The 17,407-nt window shown below is 45.7% G+C and overlaps 2 protein-coding genes across 6 annotated transcripts; one reads left to right on the plus strand and one right to left on the minus strand.

The window, feature by feature from the left end:
- Positions 1-65: 65 nt before the first annotated feature.
- On the minus strand, positions 66-7,771 carry LOC118510077 (JNK-interacting protein 1). Of its 2 annotated transcripts, XM_036051482.1 has the most exons (6): positions 7,545-7,753; positions 7,195-7,383; positions 4,113-4,672; positions 3,306-4,042; positions 2,775-2,959; positions 66-2,688 (listed from the first exon to the last, which is right to left on the minus strand). In XM_036051482.1, exons 2-6 carry the CDS (start codon positions 7,275-7,277, stop codon positions 2,616-2,618), a joined length of 1,638 nt encoding a protein of 545 aa, XP_035907375.1. In that variant the 5' UTR covers positions 7,278-7,383; positions 7,545-7,753; the 3' UTR covers positions 66-2,615. The 2 variants fall into 2 exon arrangements, with proteins under 2 accessions (XP_035907375.1, XP_035907374.1); XM_036051481.1 differs by having other exon boundaries at positions 7,195-7,771.
- LOC118510078 (tryptophan 5-hydroxylase 1) lies at positions 4,666-15,516 on the plus strand. Of its 4 annotated transcripts, none has more exons than XM_036051486.1 (8): positions 4,666-5,285; positions 13,065-13,389; positions 13,456-13,621; positions 13,725-13,775; positions 14,044-14,325; positions 14,394-14,753; positions 14,812-15,028; positions 15,092-15,516. In XM_036051486.1, exons 2-8 carry the CDS (start codon positions 13,098-13,100, stop codon positions 15,167-15,169), a joined length of 1,446 nt encoding a protein of 481 aa, XP_035907379.1. In that variant the 5' UTR covers positions 4,666-5,285; positions 13,065-13,097; the 3' UTR covers positions 15,170-15,516. The 4 variants fall into 4 exon arrangements, with proteins under 4 accessions (XP_035907379.1, XP_035907380.1, XP_035907378.1 ...); XM_036051487.1 differs by lacking the exon at positions 4,666-5,285 and adding an exon at positions 11,326-11,721; XM_036051484.1 differs by lacking the exon at positions 4,666-5,285 and adding an exon at positions 11,752-12,154.
- The last annotated feature ends 1,891 nt before the right edge of the window (positions 15,517-17,407 follow it).

Genomic DNA, 17,407 nt, shown 5'->3' on the forward strand with positions numbered 1-17,407 from the left:
TGAAGTGACGACTTCTGCGCCAGTACTCCTGAAACCGTCCCATCAAGTAAGTAAGCAATGCGAGGTTGACCATTTTCACAGTTATTTATTTGCTTGTACATGTTTTGCACTAAACATTAGAGGCTTGCTGCCGCGTTCCCTTCGCTTGCTTGCTCCAATTGCTTGCTGCTGCCACCTTGCCTGTGATCCTCGTGGTGTTTACAACCAGCTAACGATTAAAGACACTTTTCATCATTTTCGTAATCCAAGATCCAGTTTTCCCTGATATCAGTGCTCCCCTAACTTTCCCTCTCTAGTACCTCTCTCTCTCCTGAATGTTTCGCTCAAAGTTGTGCAATAGAAAGTATTTGTTTTACTTCTGTTCTGTTCTCTCCTTCTTTGAGTAGATGCGCGTGCACATGTAATCATTGTTTGTTTTGTATTTTGCAATATAGAGCTTAGTTGTCTATAGACTCATTACCGTGTGTGTGTGAGTGGTTTTTTTTTTTGTTTGTTTTAGACACACTTTGCTTCAATGTTTTATTGTTCATCAGATTGTTTGTTAGAGTCAGTTAACAAGTTCCTCCCGTTTTCACCGCATTTACACCCAAAACATCAGTTACATACGTTTATATGCTCCGTGTAAATGCTTCGGAATGTTAGAGGGCCTTTTTCCTTCCCTCAAATTTTCTTTGTTTTGTTTGGTACAATGTTTATAAGTAGAACGACAACGAGCGTGTGTTTTTTGTTTGTTTATTTTGTTTTGTTTATGTTTTTCTTTGTGTTATGTGTTGGCATTGGATGCACAATGTATGTAGTAACTACGTTTTTTCTTCTTCTTTGTGTAAGAGTATTATTTGTTTGATAGCTGGATGCATTTTGCCTCGAGTAAGCTGATGATCGATTTAACTAGTAATGTTTTGTATGTTTGTGTTATTTTTTTTCTTGTTTGTTCCTTTCTTTTCTTCTTGTTTTTCTCACACGAGATATCTGGTCTGCTGTAAAGCTTTCTTGCACTTTCAATTCTATCTTGCTTGCTGACCCGTCGAGAGAACGGAATAAAATTTCGGAGAAGAAACCAACGACATCCAACATTGCCTTACCAAGCTGATTGCATTACATTTCTTCGTTTGTTTGAAGTATTTGAGTATTGTTTTGATTACAAATTTGAATCTGGCTGCTTTGTTCGTATTGAGTTTTGAGGTACATAAACGAAAAAAATATATATTGTATTCGTATTCGACTCGACTTTACTCGTGAGACTTCCAAAGCATAAAGAGCAAACGGGGATCAGAAGTTAGTTACCGTTTATTGGAAGAAAAGCGTTCTATATTACAATCTGTTTGTTCTTTTCTTTTCTTTTTTAACTTTGCAAGCAAATGTCCTTCAGCTATGCCTTTTCCATTCATTATTCCTAAGCTTTCGTAATCCTCTCTCTCTCTCTTAGTTTATATCTGTGCTATAAATATAGATTTTTCTTACGCATTATCGCTTTCCTTTAATAGAGTGTTTCTCCTTTCCACGGGTTTCGCCTTGGGTGCATTTTATTGTTTGCAAATAGGATTTACTGCTGAGCACTACTACCGTCCCCTTTCTCCCTCACTTGATGCATTTCGTCCTTCGTTGGAAAGTTGGTTGTTTGCTTTTATCTACTTTATGTACAGTGAACGAAAGTGTAGGATAGAGCAAGAAAGAGCAGAAGAAGAAGTAGTTCTTGTAGGTTTCTGGGTTTCAAACTTTCAAAGAGCGTTTAAAGAGTTAGGGAAAAGTTGCAAACCTTGATGCGTTACTAGTCGCCTGTAGAACGGAACAGTGATGCTTAGCTTTTCTATTAGTTCTTTATTACAAACAACACTCTTGGTTGGCTCTGGCTGTATAACGATGCACCATATTGCATCGTTCGACCGTTTTTTTACGACTGTAACGCGTGCCTGCGTTACGCTCAAAACCAATCGAAAAATGGTGAGCGTTACGCTGATAACGCTGCTGCTACTACTACCGGGTGTTGTGCATGCTACGTACTTCGTATGAATCGTTTGCAAAAAAGCGAAACGTTTGCTCATAATCGAAGAAAAAAGTCCTGATACAAAATGTGTTATCTCTGCGCAAAGCCGCGTCGGAAAGCGTGCGAGTAATGTGTGTAGTGCTCCCTATCATGTGTCCGTTTCTCTCTTCATTTTTGCTCAGTAACTGCTTTCCACTAGTCAAAGCTAATCAAAAACGGAATCATGAGGGCACGGCGTCACAAAATGCATCCAAGCGATGTGTAAAGCAGTCCTTCCTAGTTTCCTCCCTAAATAGAAACAAAAAACATAAACAACATAGTCTACAGTAACGGCTCCAAAAAGCGTACAGATACAGTAGTACAGGGTCTAACATTTATTCTTCTTTGGTTGCCTTTGGTATTGCAGCCCGCCAATACACGGCTGCTCGGTGCTAGGGACTAAATCTGTACAAAATGCGCTAAATGCCAGCTAACCTAACCTAACCGCAGAAGGATGGTAAACGGAGCAGCGGAACTGATGAGACTAAGGCGAACGAACGAGAACGAATGTGTGTGTGTGGGAAGTGAGATTCTTCGTGAGCACCAGTCAGCTCCATCTCACCGTTGGAATAATTTATGTCCTTGCCCGCCCTTAGTCTATGTAGATGTCTTCTATCGGATATGCCGTTTCTATGAACTTCTGGTAGAATCTCTGGAAAGCTCGGCTAGATTTGTGGACGAAGAGCAAGCAGAGAATTAAGTGGTAAGTATTATGCTAACCATGTAATTATTCATTGACCGCCCAACTTACCCAACTGCTTCGGCTACCGGGCGGGTAGACTCGGTGCCCTGGAATACGTGACATGCGAACCGCTGCACCGTCGGATGCTTCGTGATGAAGCCGATGTAGCGATGATCCCGCGGATGGAACGCACAGAATGACACGTTCTTCAGCGAGTAGAAGTAGTCTATGCAGGGGCCTTTCGATTTTTTGTTCTGCAAGGAAGGAAAAGAAAAGGAAAGTCAAGCCATCATTTTCCCGAGTTCGCGAAAAGTGACGGATTAAGGTGGAGTTAGCTTCCATGGGTTTTTTGTTAACTTCGTTGCAAAATGAATTACAGTGTGATGATTCGGTTTGAAGGCCTGCTTAATAATGTAACAGGCCTACTAACGGTTACGCTACACAGTTCGCGAGCAGCATCCACCCGGAACTAATACCGGTCGTATTATACTTTCTGACACTCCGGGAAAAACCCCCCGAACGAATTGACAGTGGAAAATTGACGCACATTAAAAATGCAACAGATGCACCTGTTCGAGCTCGTTCGCCCATCAAACTTACCCTCGACCGGTCAACCATTCGCAGTCCCTGGTCCGATATCTCCAGTATGCAGGGTTGCGCCTTCGGTGATTCCGTCCCATTGCCAACGATTTTCCGTACGGCCTGGCACACCACTCCCGTACCCTTGTGGGCCATCGTTTCCACCGACCCGAGGTATCCGAGCAGATACCGTTCGCGCTTCATCTCGATCGAGGTCGGGTCGAAATCGTTGTAGTCCAGATCGACGGCGTACGCCGACGGGAAGATGCCTTGCCGTCCGGTGCGCAGATTCACCCCCTCGCACCAAAGATCTTCCGCCTCCTTCTGCACGTAGATCGGATCACCGATTTCGATCTCGATTTCGTCGTGATGGCGCGGTATGAACTTGTGCAGCGCCCTGTGTGTGGCCTCGAGCATCTCCAGCTGGCTGTACGGGACACCACCGTACGGCGGTGGGAATGGTGACGTTACGGGTGATGCGGCTTGCGGTGGCGGTGGGGACATGCTCTTGTAGTCGTTCGGTGAGTGAGCCGTACTGTGACCACTATCCACGTCGCCCAAGCTCTGCAGCCGTTCCGAGTCGGGGCTGGAGTCTTCGTCCAGCAGGTAGCTGCATTTGAGGGCGAGCAGTGAGCTCTGCTTGAAGAAGTTGGCGCCAGGATGTCCGGATGCTCCCGTCGGGTAGTGGGGCTTTCGGTTGCTGGCACTCAGCTCGTCCGCCAGTGAGGTCTGCCCGGCTAGCAGCTGCAGCACGGAAGCTGTGGAAAGGAGGGTTAAAAATAGGTAAGGATCGATTTATTCTTGGAAATGAACCAGTTCCGAACTTACATTTTCGATTCTTTGGAATCTCCGGCAGCTTACGCCTTCTTCGCTCCACCTGTCCCGGGATCCAAGGGAGAGAGCTCGTCCGTGCCAGCTGCGAACTACTGTTCGTCGATGTACCATCTCCAGCGGCAGCTCCAGCAACCGGACCATGCACTAAGTTCGAGGCGCCCACATTCGACGGCCCTAGGGTCGTGCTCTTGGACTCGCCGGCCGTCACCGTATGGCCGTGTGACGTTAGATGCAGCTGTAGTAAACTTTCCGGACCCGAACCACCGGACGACACCACGATCAGGTCCTCCTCCGCATCGGTCACGAGTGAAGATTTCCTCGGCCCGAGCGTTACGGTCCGCAGTCCGTCTCCGATCTCATCGTCCTCGCCCGTACTGCTGCTGCTGCTGATCGTACTTATCGTCTGGATGATCTGCTGCGTCTTGCTGGGCGTACCTTTGAGTACTGACTCCACCGTCCCATCGCTCGTCGATAGTGGGCCATCTTCCTCGTGGTCGGACGATGCATCACTTTTGGAGGATGGCGAATCGTCCAAATCTACGTCCGCCACCAATCTGCACCGAAACGAGCACAGCACGAAATGGAAATAGATTAGTCGCAGTCGGTGCCGGTTGAATGTAATTAGTTTAGCTCGCTTGCAGACCGGCAAACATTGCAATCGAGGCGAGAAATTTGCTGGTAAATACGATTAAAAAACGATTCCGAGCGATGGTCTAACAAATCCCAGCCGAAGGAGCCTGGACGAAGGATGACCCCATTTTCAGCTTCGTTTCAACTGTGATTCCGCATCGTGTATTGTCCCAGACAATCCACTCGGGTGTGAAAAATGGCACAGAACCAGTGGGGTTCGCAGAAAAAACAAGCGATACTATGGAAAAGTGGAAAAACTTCCGGCCTCATCTTACACTGCACCGCGCACATCAGGCCAGGATTCTTCGCCCAACAAGCACTCGAGGCCCGGCTTATATTGAACCCGCGCAAGTATTGATCGGATTTTATCTGCCTGCGAGTGACATCACTTTAGTGGCCCTTTTTTTCTCTCCTTTGCAGCTCATCCATCGTTTAGAATGATACTGGGGGCGGGATGATTTCTCCGTTCCGTACCCGAGGAACGCGCTCCAACTCAATTACTTGCCGGCATCGTAAAGTGGCATCAAGCGTAAGGAGGTGATCGTTTGTTTTTTTGTTTTTTTTTTGGTTGGCGACGACCAAGCGACACATGCATCTAATGAAGGTTTATTGGCTAACGCGCACAATGGAAATTCGATTAAATTTAACAACCCCGATTAAGCGCCGGACAAACAGATGCACTGCCCTTTGGGGATGTGTTAAAGAGGTTCTGGTTTTCTTTCCCACTTCCTTTCTTTCCAATTTTCCTAAAAGAGTTCTCATGTTACAAAAAGTTAATTATACCGGATTTGCTGACTGCTCCAGAAAAGGTCTTTTTGTTGTTTTAAAAATTCTAAAGAAGGGGAGTCAGTCACATAACATGTCGCCGCATGCAGCAAAGCAGCCATGTACCTGACCTTCCCTAAATGCTTGTGTGCCGTGTACTTGTGCCTCACTTTACACGGTGATTAAAAATGCTCGTCATGAGCCGCGCTACAGTCAAACGTGACTCATTAGTTGGAAGGAAAATCAAGCCCCCGGTGCACGTGCACCCCTGGCTACCTGTTTTATTCATCCCCGCTCCCCACGCACAATGCAAATTGTCCGCCCAGTTGCAGTTACACACACACACACACACACAACAAGCGAGGCAACAATCTTGTCTGCATTTGATGGAGGGCAAAGAAGGCGTTTTAATTCAAAAGCATGCTCCTTGCTTTCTGACTTCCAGTTGGGTGTTGCATTATGGTCCTAGCAACCGTCCACCGCTCTTTCACACTGCTAGTAGGCGATGGAAAAATTATGCTAGCAGGAAAGCACAAGAAGGAAAAGCCTCTTCGCTATGTGTGTTTGACGTACACTGGGGGGGACACCTTCTCTGTCCGTGTCATTCCGTGGAATTGTAAAGCATCTGTGTCGTTGTTTTGTTGCGAAAGACCTGTTCATCTGTTTTCTCATCCATTTTACGGTTGGTGAGAAAAATAAAACGGGAAATTTGAATAGTTTTTCCTCGTTGGAATAATGTACAGCCTTGCTTCAACGGACAGGGTGGATGATGTGAGAGAGATGTGCGCTGCTAGATACAGGAATGCAGGAAGTGACTATTTTTAAACTTCTTCACGTAAATCACGTTCAAACAGTGCACACACACACACACACACGCAAAAGATGCTCTCCATTATCCCCATTTGGTCGGTGGTATGTGTAGCCTTGGCATCATGGCCTACACGATGATGTTTGCTCCTGTCGATGGTGGTCTCGCTTTTTTCCATCAAGAAGGCGATGAGAATATAAAAAAACACCGATTCCCATTCGAGGTGGAAACATCCTCCCAACCGTGGGAGCACATATGCTCACATGCTGCATGGGGGGAGTACACCTGTGAGATGGAGCAGGCAGACACACGGACTCGCGTACACAAAACGGGCAGATGTTATTGCATTCATTTCCAGCTCATCCGGAGAGCGAAAGAGCCACTCGCGTAAGCAAAAAAAAAGGACTTCCAACCGATGACGTTGAGAAGACGTCGACGGGAAAACTAAATACGCAAATCCCGTGCCCGCAGTGGGGATGCCATTTTGCCTGCACGCTCCTGGCGGTCTGGCGTTTATGCATCATCATGTGCCAACACACAGCCAAACCAGGCGGCTCGCTTTCGCTCTCGAACGTGTCAAGGATGATGACATGCCGTGCCATTTTAGTGCTTTCCGCCTAGTACAAGAACTGATTTGATACACACACACGCACGTTCATACACACACACACACATTGGGGCACGCATGCACACGAACTAAACAGAAGGAATTTTCTTCCCACAAAGACGGGCAGGAGAACGAAGACGAACGGTGGTAGGCCGCTTGCTTTAACGCGATTGAGTGGAAATTACAGGTTAGTTCCGATGATTTTCTCCCCCCTCGCGGGTTGTTTTTCATAACCTCCCCCACTTCCTGCCACACATTTAACTTACGAGTAGAATGGGGCTGGAGCCTTCCGGAACGATGGCAACGCGTCCAGATTTTGACGGAGCTCCTCGAACTCCGTATCGGCCATGGTGGCTTACGGGCGGTGGAAATGATTGCACTGCTTCGGTAACACTATGTCAAACACACATAAATACAAACTCGCACACGGTCACTTGTCGTTGGGTAATATATTGCTTTGGGGAGAAAAACACACACAGCTATTTCACTCCACAACTATCTCTGCACAGGCTTAGCTTAGCAAGATATTGCGGATTCTTCTCACTGGCCTTCGCAAAAGAAGACTTTTGCAGCCAATTTTCACATCACCACACTTGCTATGGCAGCTCACACACACCTCGACCTGCTCACTAAATAGCACCGCACCCGTACTGCCGTTCTGCTGCACAGAACAGGGCCCACTCGACGGGGGCCCACCCGAAAGAAGGAACCACAAATTGAACAGTCAGTGAATTGTTTGCCAAATATGCTATATCCTCACTGCCAAACCCTTGGCTGGAAAACCAAACCAAAGTTTGCCCGTTCCCGTGCCGTGGTGGATTACTACACTACCGCACGAGGCTGCGTCTGATGGCCGCACTATCTTCTGCGAGGACGATACGGCGATGGGCTTCTCTCGCTCTCTCGTGCGATGTTTTCCTGCCCACGGAAAAAAGGGGCCAGCAGCAAAAGAAGCCCTGCGATGCCCATTGACAGCCGTACACAGGGTAGAGAGTTTTCTTCCACTGGCTTCCAATTGATGACGTTTTAGGCTAATGGGAGAGCAAGGATCAGGGTTTTGAGAGAGAGAGAGAGAGAGAGAGAGAGAGAGAGAGTGAGAGCGTGTGTATGTTTTCCATCCCATCCGGTAACCATGTGCCAGGCGCCGTTCGTGTATCGATTATAGCACACGGGAAAAAAGGGGAAAATGGATGTGTGGTGCGCATGCGCCCGGTAGTGTAGTTCGAAGGATGGTTTTTTTCCTGGCGTTTAGCAGGATAGGTCTGAGCTGTCACTTGTTTTTATGGCACGTTTGCGTTGGTTTTCGATGACATGAGCGAGATTTAAGTGGGGCTGTTCGTTGCTATAATTTTTAATGTTGTAGCACGCGATATATTACGTGAGTTGAGTAGGTTTAGTCTAGCTCGAAAATAAATTCCAATAAAAACATATGTTAATAAGGACCTCATCAATACCTTGTATTCCTACTTGTATAAAATATTAGCAAATCTTGAGCTTCGTCTAGATCCTAGAAATATTAAAATTAATTGTATTGCATGAAGATTTTTAATGGTTCTGAAGATTCCTTGAAACCTATTCCAGATTGAGATATCTCTTCCTTCAGGAGGACGTATCAGACCCATTCATTAGTTAATGTGTGGACTATCACTATGTCCAGGAGTAGATATAGGATAGATCTTAAAGAATGCGCGAGTTGTATCATCCGATGCCAGTCTGATGATATCCAGACACTCAGAACTCATCTCTCTTATAACTCATAATAACAAAGGCTCTTCTTATGTCCTTAAACTCTTCTCATCTTATTTGCTTTAAACTGCGTCTAGTGGCAAAAATCAGTATTAACATCCTGCTCCAAAAACCAGGCTTTTGCTGAGAAGTATCCTTAGGATACCAATACCTTTGCATCGTATCTCAATATCAATATGTTTTTGGTTGATTATTGATCCACGATTAGGTTTAGGGGGAATTCAAAGGAGTGAGCACTTACCTGTGCTCTGGAATTCAGATCCAGTTTCTTCTGCATAGACCAAAGTTCTTGAAAATCTCCATAAGCCAACGGAAACTATCCCGAAATTTTCGCCTTCAAGTTGAGAATTAAAAAGATGGATAATGACAGCATCCCTCTGAAGAAGGTCCTTGAAGTCCTCCAGATAAATTCCGTTGAGAGTTTCCCCCCTTCCATTGAAAGAAACTTCTTGTATTTAAATTTTATATAAAAACCCTGAAGACGTTGGCCAAGATCCAAATGTGCTCATTACGTTACTTGCGACTTCAATAGGTATCAATGGATAGTAAGAGTTGAAGCATTGCTCTGCAATAATCATCAGGATTGTTGGGAGGACTTTCAGTTTCGTAATCCTTTCTAATATTTACCTTTTGACGGTGAATCAAGGCAAGACAACTTTGGTTATGTCAGGTTTTAAACGAGTTTTAAAAAGAAGTAAGGTTAGTCCAGCGTGTACTATAAGTTCAACCGGTTACTACCAACAACTAGCGAAAGGAAACGGTTTAACCATCCACTGATAGCATACCAGGATAATCAATCAATGATGGTTCGTTAAGAAATCTACCCAGAGCTTATCGCCTTCGACCTGCCACCAGTTGATTCTTGCCGAACCCTCTATTCTCTGCCCACACCACACTGATGAATATATTCATGAATTAACGCTTATCGTTTACTGCGCCGTCCATTTGAAGATCTGACTTTCGCTCGAAACGATCCACCACCGCAAGTCGTTACATTAAGTGAATCGATACTGGACAGTATTCCCAGCATCCACACACACACACACACACACACACATTCACAGCCGTCAATCCATTACAGGGAAACGGTGAGCTTCCTGGTCGAAAATCCCAGTGCTCGATGGTTGTTTTTTCTTGCTTCCCATCACTCGAATCTCGTACTCGTTTCGTGCGCTTTTCAATCTAGTCTCGATTGGTTTCCTATTCAAACATTGTGGCACCACAGGACACAAACGCACACAGGAATCTACTTGAAGGTTCCGTGGTTGAAGAACAAAAGCAAAAAACCCGCCCAACCAAAGCCAGCCGGTATACCCATCCGACGGTTCTAGCAGAGAATCGTACAGAGCCAGTCAGCAACAAGTGGAAAACTGCTGCCAGCATTGTTACATGCTTTTCCCTTATCATCACTATCATTATCCCCTCCCCGTCGGTGTGTGGTTTCCCACTTCGTTTTCATCCCCCCCCCCCCCTTTTCTAGCTTGCAACGATTGAAGCCTGTGGTCCTGTTTGTATGTCCTTTCGGGAGACGAGCAGTGCACGCCTGTGGTCGTTTAAGTGCGCTTCAGCGTTCCGTTCTTCAAAGAGTTCTTCTAACAAGTCGTTCTCTTATTCTTGACTCCTTCTTGCGGGCACCAAGAAAACTGTGCCAGTGAAATTAACCAAAAACCAACGATCCGCTACCGCTTCCGGAGGGCAAAAAGGTCAGTGTTGATGATCTTTAACGCGCCTGGAGAGGGAAGTGAGAGCGGCCCTCACGAAATTAATTCAACCTCCTGCTCCGTGGAAAGGACTGCGTGACGATCCCCAACTCTCTGGGAATGATTTTCCACTATTAAGAGTGACATGGGCGAATGGAGTGGCTCCTTCTCCAGATCCCGTGCCCATCGAAACTGGACGCCAGCAGGGACGAGTAGCACTCGAGGAAAAAGGGATCCTAGGGTGCCCTTTATCATCGTGTGCGTGTGTCGGTGCATGGCCCATGCCCATGTAGTCCTGGTCCTGGTCTAAGAATAAACGGCGCCAAGCCACGGAACAAATAGTGATTTTATACAGAATGCGTACTCGAGCCGGTAGATAAACACACTTGGGCAGAGATTCGTTTTTCTCTTTCGGGTTTTCTTTTTTCTTTCGTTTCGGGTACTTTACAGAGTAGTCGCCAGCCTGTAGTAAGTATTATCCGGCATGGAGAATGGATGAAGCGCGTTCTAATGTCCTTAGGCGATTTTATTCCTTAAGTCTTGCGAGTGAGAATTTCTTGAAATGATGTTCTATAACTATGCATAAAATCCATAACATCTATAATAAATCGTCTGATGTCGTATGAGGTGGATGTCCTCCGAGAAACAAAATTATAACTTCCTCCCAAACGATGAACGATTAATCGCTTTTAATTTCAATAAGAGCAGTTTAAATGCGTTCTTTTGCCCCCGAACTAGTGCTACAACAGCCTGTTCCCAATGCTCTGTCCATCATTATCCCTACAAAGTTAACGTCACACAGGAAGTGATAAGTTTGTCTGACGAATGAAAACAGTTCCATCGTCATCGTCATTACTCTGCCTGTTCACCAGTAGCAGTGCCGTTCGGATGGTCATAATCAACAACTCGTGCTTGGGCTAACGTTTAACAAATCCCCCCCCCCATCCTCGGCTACGAGTACATGCCCCCCCTCCCAATCATGCTCCAATACCAGCATAAAATCACATCGACGATAAAGTTTAGATTATTCCTGACATTATCGTGATTCAGCCAATCGTGACCGGGTTGGGCTGAAACGGTTTTCTTAAGGATGTCCGACGGGAAAGAACATCGAACCGAATCCACTGCGCCACATCGTCGAGAAGCAGCAGCAACAAAAAAAACAACCCATCCACACACACACACACACACTCATAGACATAGAGAAACGATCTATCTGTGAATGGGTACGGGTGAGATCCTTTGGAGTCAGGAAAATGTGTCGAAAGCGAGAAGATTTTATGCGGGTACGTCAGCGCCGAGCGAGCGTGCTGGAGTGGAGCGCCGGCTGGCTGCGAATGCTGAACGGTAAGCAACCTAGAATGTATTCCATGCCTTTCCACAGTTTGAGCGTGGGACGAAGGATCACCACCTAGCGGGGTGGTGGTCCCCATCCTCCCCCCCCCACAGGTTCGCCCCAACGCTCGGAAACGTATAAAAGGGGCCATTAGTGATTGAAAAACTCACCAGTTGATTCGTGTCGTTGGTGCGTGCGTGTCGTGTCGCTGCCGGGTGCATCCTCGCACAGGACTAGCTGCCGTTTAACCGTGTGACCAAGTTTGTGTCCAAGTGTTCAAGTTGCTACATTCTGGTGGTACATTTTTGGTGAATCAAAAAAGGGCCAGCGCGCGCGATGAGTGGTTCCGGCAAAGGATTATTGGGATTATGGCTGTATCACAGTGGCGATCAGGAGTGGGCCGTTAAGGAGGGCAGCCCGTTGCACCGTCGAAAGGAATTTGCTGTAATTATCAACAAGTGTTGGCCGTTATGTAAATGTAAAACACGGGTGAAACGGTGAAGAGTTTGGCCAGGAAGGATTAACGTGCTGTTTGGGTTGGTGCTACTAAGGGAGCTCATATGCGATCGCCACTTTAATGGACACGGATATATTGAATGCATGGAGTTTTTGTGTGAAGTGATGGGATATTAAAACTAGTTTCTCAAGTGATTCGATGCAGCACAAAATTTGTGTTACTTGTTGATTTTAACATATTTTGCACTTATTTACAACATGGTTGTATTAATTTGATTTTTTGGACTCCATTTTCTTCTCTGTTCTTCGTTGGCACTACAACCTCGAGAGGTCTTGGTCTGCCATTTCGAGATTATAACCGTAGCTGGATAGTCAGCCCTTCGTTCACATTTAACCACTTAAATTAAGTTTATTGCCATTTGCTAGGGATTTTTTAAATATTTTCTTTCAATTAACGATTTTTGTACCATTGTGAGTTGATATTTGGGCTAATGGCTAATGGCTCTGGCCTTCACACGGCAGAACCCAACCGCTCCTGAAGCCGGAAATAGCATGCATGGCCTAAGAGGTCGTTAGGCCAAGAAAGAAGAAAGAAGAGTTGATAATTCTTAATAAATTTTCGCTGAAGGGATCAGATTTTTAGATCAAAATATTCAGGCCAAAGTCTGATTGTGGTTTGAACCCTGTACAGCTGCTCGACTTGCTTTAAATCAGATGAGGCATTGCTTAGTGGCATTTAAACGAGTTTATTTTTTTGCAATCGCAACTAAGAAATCTTGATCAAAATAAGCTTAAATTAACAAAACTATCGTCATAAATATTCCTAAACTTACAAATATGAAAGGCAGATCCCAAATAATCTCCATGCATCTTCCTTTCGACAACTTCCAATCATCAGAAATCGGTCGACCACAGCAACGGCAACGAGCGGATGGGTTCCGATCGCACCTCGATTATCTTTACGCTGAAGAACCAAATCGGTGGTCTGGCCAGCGCGCTGCGCGTCTTCCAGGAGCTCGGCATCAACGTGCTGCACGTGGAGCTGAACAAGAGCGGCGAAGCGTGTGACAGTGCGGACGTCCTGGTCGATGTCGAGTGTGATGCGAATCGGCTGGATCAGGTGTTGCGTTTGCTGAAGCGTGAAGTCCAATCGGTTAACTATGCGGCTCAGGTGAACAGCGATGGACCACCGCCGACTCCGCTGTCCGCGTGTGGAAGTTTTGGTAGGTCTCGTTACTCTACTTCCTATACTTTGAGTGTTGTAATAGGTGTGATTGCTTTGGAAACAGATTTCGGCGAGATGCACTGGTTTCCGAGGAAAATCTCCGACCTGGACCGTGCGCAGAATGTGCTGATGTACGGCAGCGAGCTGGATGCGGATCATCCCGGGTTCAAGGATCCGGTCTACCGCATGCGCCGAGAGCAATTTGCCGCCATTGCCAACTCCTACAAGCAGTAAGTGTGTGTGTGTGTGTGCTATTGTCGTGTGAGTGCAAGGGGTAGTTTTGGCTAATCTTGCTCCGATTCTCTCTTCTTTCCGTTCTCCGGCCGGCTACAGTGGCAGTCCCATCCCGAGGGTTCAGTACACACCGGAGGAAATCAAAACCTGGTAAATTAGATTTACACTTTTCAATGACTTTGCATGTCTCAGGACATCGATCTCTGGGGGGTCTCTGGGCAGTGCTTGAGAAGGGAACATCCGGCTGTGCTTGTGAGAGTAATCAATCCACAGGCGTTGTATCCGTTGCGTCTAACGAGCGCCCCATTCAGTGGGGTTAATTGAGTTACTCGAAAGGAGCCTCTCGAAAGAGTGAACTTTCCGGCTCTTGAAGACGATGATGGTCGGTGCGGTTACATCCCTTCTTTCATTTCCACAGGGGAACCGTTTTCCGTGAGCTGCACAAGCTGTACATCAAGCACGCCGTCCCGGAGTATCTGGAGAATTGGCCCGAGCTGGTGAAGTACTGTGGCTACCGGGAGGACAATCTGCCCCAGCTCCAGGATATCAACGTGTTTCTGAAGCGCAAGACAGGCTTCCAGATTCGTCCCGTCGCTGGATATCTCTCCCCGCGCGACTTCCTGTCCGGACTGGCGTTTCGGGTGTTTCACTGCACCCAGTACATCCGTCATTCGTCGGACCCGTTCTACACACCGGAGCCGTAAATTGAAATTTCGAATTATACCACTGCGAGCGGGCAAAGTATAATTTGAAATTTTGTATTTCCAGCGACTGCTGTCACGAGCTGCTCGGGCATATGCCACTGCTGGCCAACTCCAGCTTCGCCCAGTTCTCGCAGGAGATTGGGCTGGCGTCGTTGGGCGCGTCGGAGGACGACATTAACAAGCTGGCAACACTGTACTTCTTTACGGTGGAGTTTGGTCTGTGCCGCCAGAAGGATGGAAGCTTCAAGGTGTTTGGGGCGGGATTGCTGTCGTCGGTGGCGGAGTTGCAGCACGCAATCACTACACCGGAGAAGATCAAGCGGTTCGATCCGGAGATCACGTGCGAGGAGGAGTGCATCATTACGGCGTACCAGAATGCGTACTACTACACGGACTCGTTCGAGGAGGCTAAGGAGAAGATGAGGTGAGATATTGATCCTTTGACGGGAATTGAGGATGTTAATGATTTTCTTCCCGAGCAGAGCTTATGCTGACACAATACAGCGGCCGTTTGGAGTCCGGTACAACCCTTATACCCAGACAGTGGAGGTGCTTAGCAATGCGAAGAAGATCACTGCCGTCGTGAGTGAGCTGCGTGGCGATCTGAGCATTGTTTCGTCCGCGCTGAAGAAAGTGTCCGCAATGGATGAGAATCTCGATGTGGAAAAGATCGAGAAACTGCTCTCCAGCAGTTTACATGTGAGATAGGATGAAATGATCATAGGAAGAAGATCTTCATATTTATTCTCTTTCCCCTCAAAGGTATGCGATAAGACACTCGGCACTGAGGAACCCGACGGCACCGAAGAAAGTACGACCCCAACGGTGAAGAAAGAATAAACTTGTCCATCCGGTTGCAGTCCATCTCAAATTTAATGTACAATATCATGCTAATGCTTCTTTGTTGATGAAATGCTTGTAAAATTGAAGGCAATTTAAAACTTTGGTCAGTTAGCAGAGAGAGATAGAGAGAGAGAGAGAAAGAGAGAGAAAGAGAGAGGGAGAGTATTTTAAAGGTAATATTCCGTTTAATTGTATGGAGTTGTGCTGGTGATTGTCACGGATACGAAAACTGTAACACAAGTAAATTCTACCAAAATCTCGATGTTAAATGTCAATGTAATACAAACATACAAATCTGCTGCTGTGAATTCCAATAAACAGTATGCATTAAGCATTACTTGAAAGGCTTTTGGGGATTGTTTATTTTTGCTACGAAAATCTTTAATCCTAGGCGGTCCACCTAGGTCCGAAGGGCGATGAGATAGTGGTGTCGGTATTCACACAGTAGAACCGGGGCTCAAATACCATCCAGACCATCCAGACGTACATGTCCGGGCTGATTATACTACTACGGGTAAAAATTGAGTCACAGAAATCTAAATATTGCAGACCAAAACCTCTCGATGCTGTAGAGTCAAGCAAGAAGAATAAAAAAATAGGTTAAAATAAGCTGTATTGAATTAAACAGGAAAGAAAAAAATCATTCAATATTTTAAAGGAAAATTGACATAATCAGTTTACATACGTACAATTAGATAAAACTGTAAAACTCATTCTGGTCAATCATATTTGATTATAATGTTGATAAAATAATCGATATAAGCATAAGGTTGTAAAAGTTTGTGCTTTAACTGGTTACGCTGTGTGCGCCAGTCACATTTTTGGCCTAAGTTGGTGTCAAAGCAGTACTCAAGAGATCTGAGGTCGCTATTGGCGGCCATGCTGCCGGCGGAGTGTGTGTGTCTACGTTGACTCACCTAAGCTCAACATCAGCACGCAATCCGAAACAAACGGTTAGGAGATTCGAAGCTTCATCGAGGGAGTTCGACACAGAGGACGGTGTCATCAAATTCCCGAAATACAAAAACCACAAAGGCTGCCTCCTGTCCCGAAAACCTGAAGTGACGAAAACCTGACGACGCTCCCGATTCCCACTTTACCAGCGGAACTCCCCATCCTCTACCGAGTTCACCCGGGATAAGGTGCATTTCAATAGCAGGAGAAGGAAATGTCTCCTACTCAAATAGCATACATCCATGAATTATTTTGTTAGTATTAACTGGTTACGCTGTAAAAGGTTTTTATCCAATACCTTAAACATTTGTTGTATGTAAAATCATTATTTCTCAAATTCAAAATAGTAAAAGCTAAATAAAGGAAGCAAAGAGTAAAACTTTTTCGAACAATGCTTACGGAAGCTTTAAGTATCAATGCTACAAGCTTTATGCAGCGCAATTTCGAAAGCTTGTGCACCGAACAAGCTTTTATGCTCACGCACTCCTGCATTCGAGCAGTTATGTTGCGAGGTGCTCGATTCAGCATAGAATCTATTCTTTTCTGTGCCTCGATATGGAGTAAATGGTCAGAAGGAATTGAAAATATTTTAGTATTAATTTAAATAAATGCATTATTTTAGTGACAAATTAAGAGATGGAAAATGTCGAGGACAAGTCACAACTAAAAACCAGACGAGAGTTTTAAGGGCTTAGAGCAGTCAAACAGATTGATATAAAAAGCCATAATATGCATGATGCAATCCATGTGATTTGATCTTCTAATAAATTTAAATTTTATTTAACTATCCTTTAGATTTTAAATACTTATCCTGTAAGAGCAATACAGCCAGGGTATTAGACTGTAAAAGTGTTCATTTATCGGTAATTAAAAAACCCATGTACTCGATTGCCAAACGAATCTACCTTTTCGTGGAAAGACAATAATGCGCCTTTAATGTAGATCAATCACGTCCTTCAATAACCCTTACTTATGGTCAGTAGGTCATAGAAATCTTTCCTCGAAAACACTCTATCTTGACCACCACTACCGATGGCAATAGCGTCACCCCTGAACGCTCATCCAGCGCCGAACGAAAACAGGGGTAACATAACGCTTATTATGTTTGCTCCTTGCGTTATTTCTGCTGCCACCCACCGAGTTTCCGATTTTATTGCAACCCCTTTTGGCAAATCGCGAACTCAGACACTCCCTAACGCTTTGCTAACAAATTCCTGACCAGATGGTCACAGAATCCCGGACAACCACGGGGAGGCACATCGTGCAACCCCACCCAGCAAG

This window comes from Anopheles stephensi, chromosome 3 (assembly GCF_013141755.1).
Source record: "Anopheles stephensi strain Indian chromosome 3, UCI_ANSTEP_V1.0, whole genome shotgun sequence".
NCBI classification, from domain to species: domain Eukaryota; kingdom Metazoa; phylum Arthropoda; class Insecta; order Diptera; family Culicidae; genus Anopheles; species Anopheles stephensi.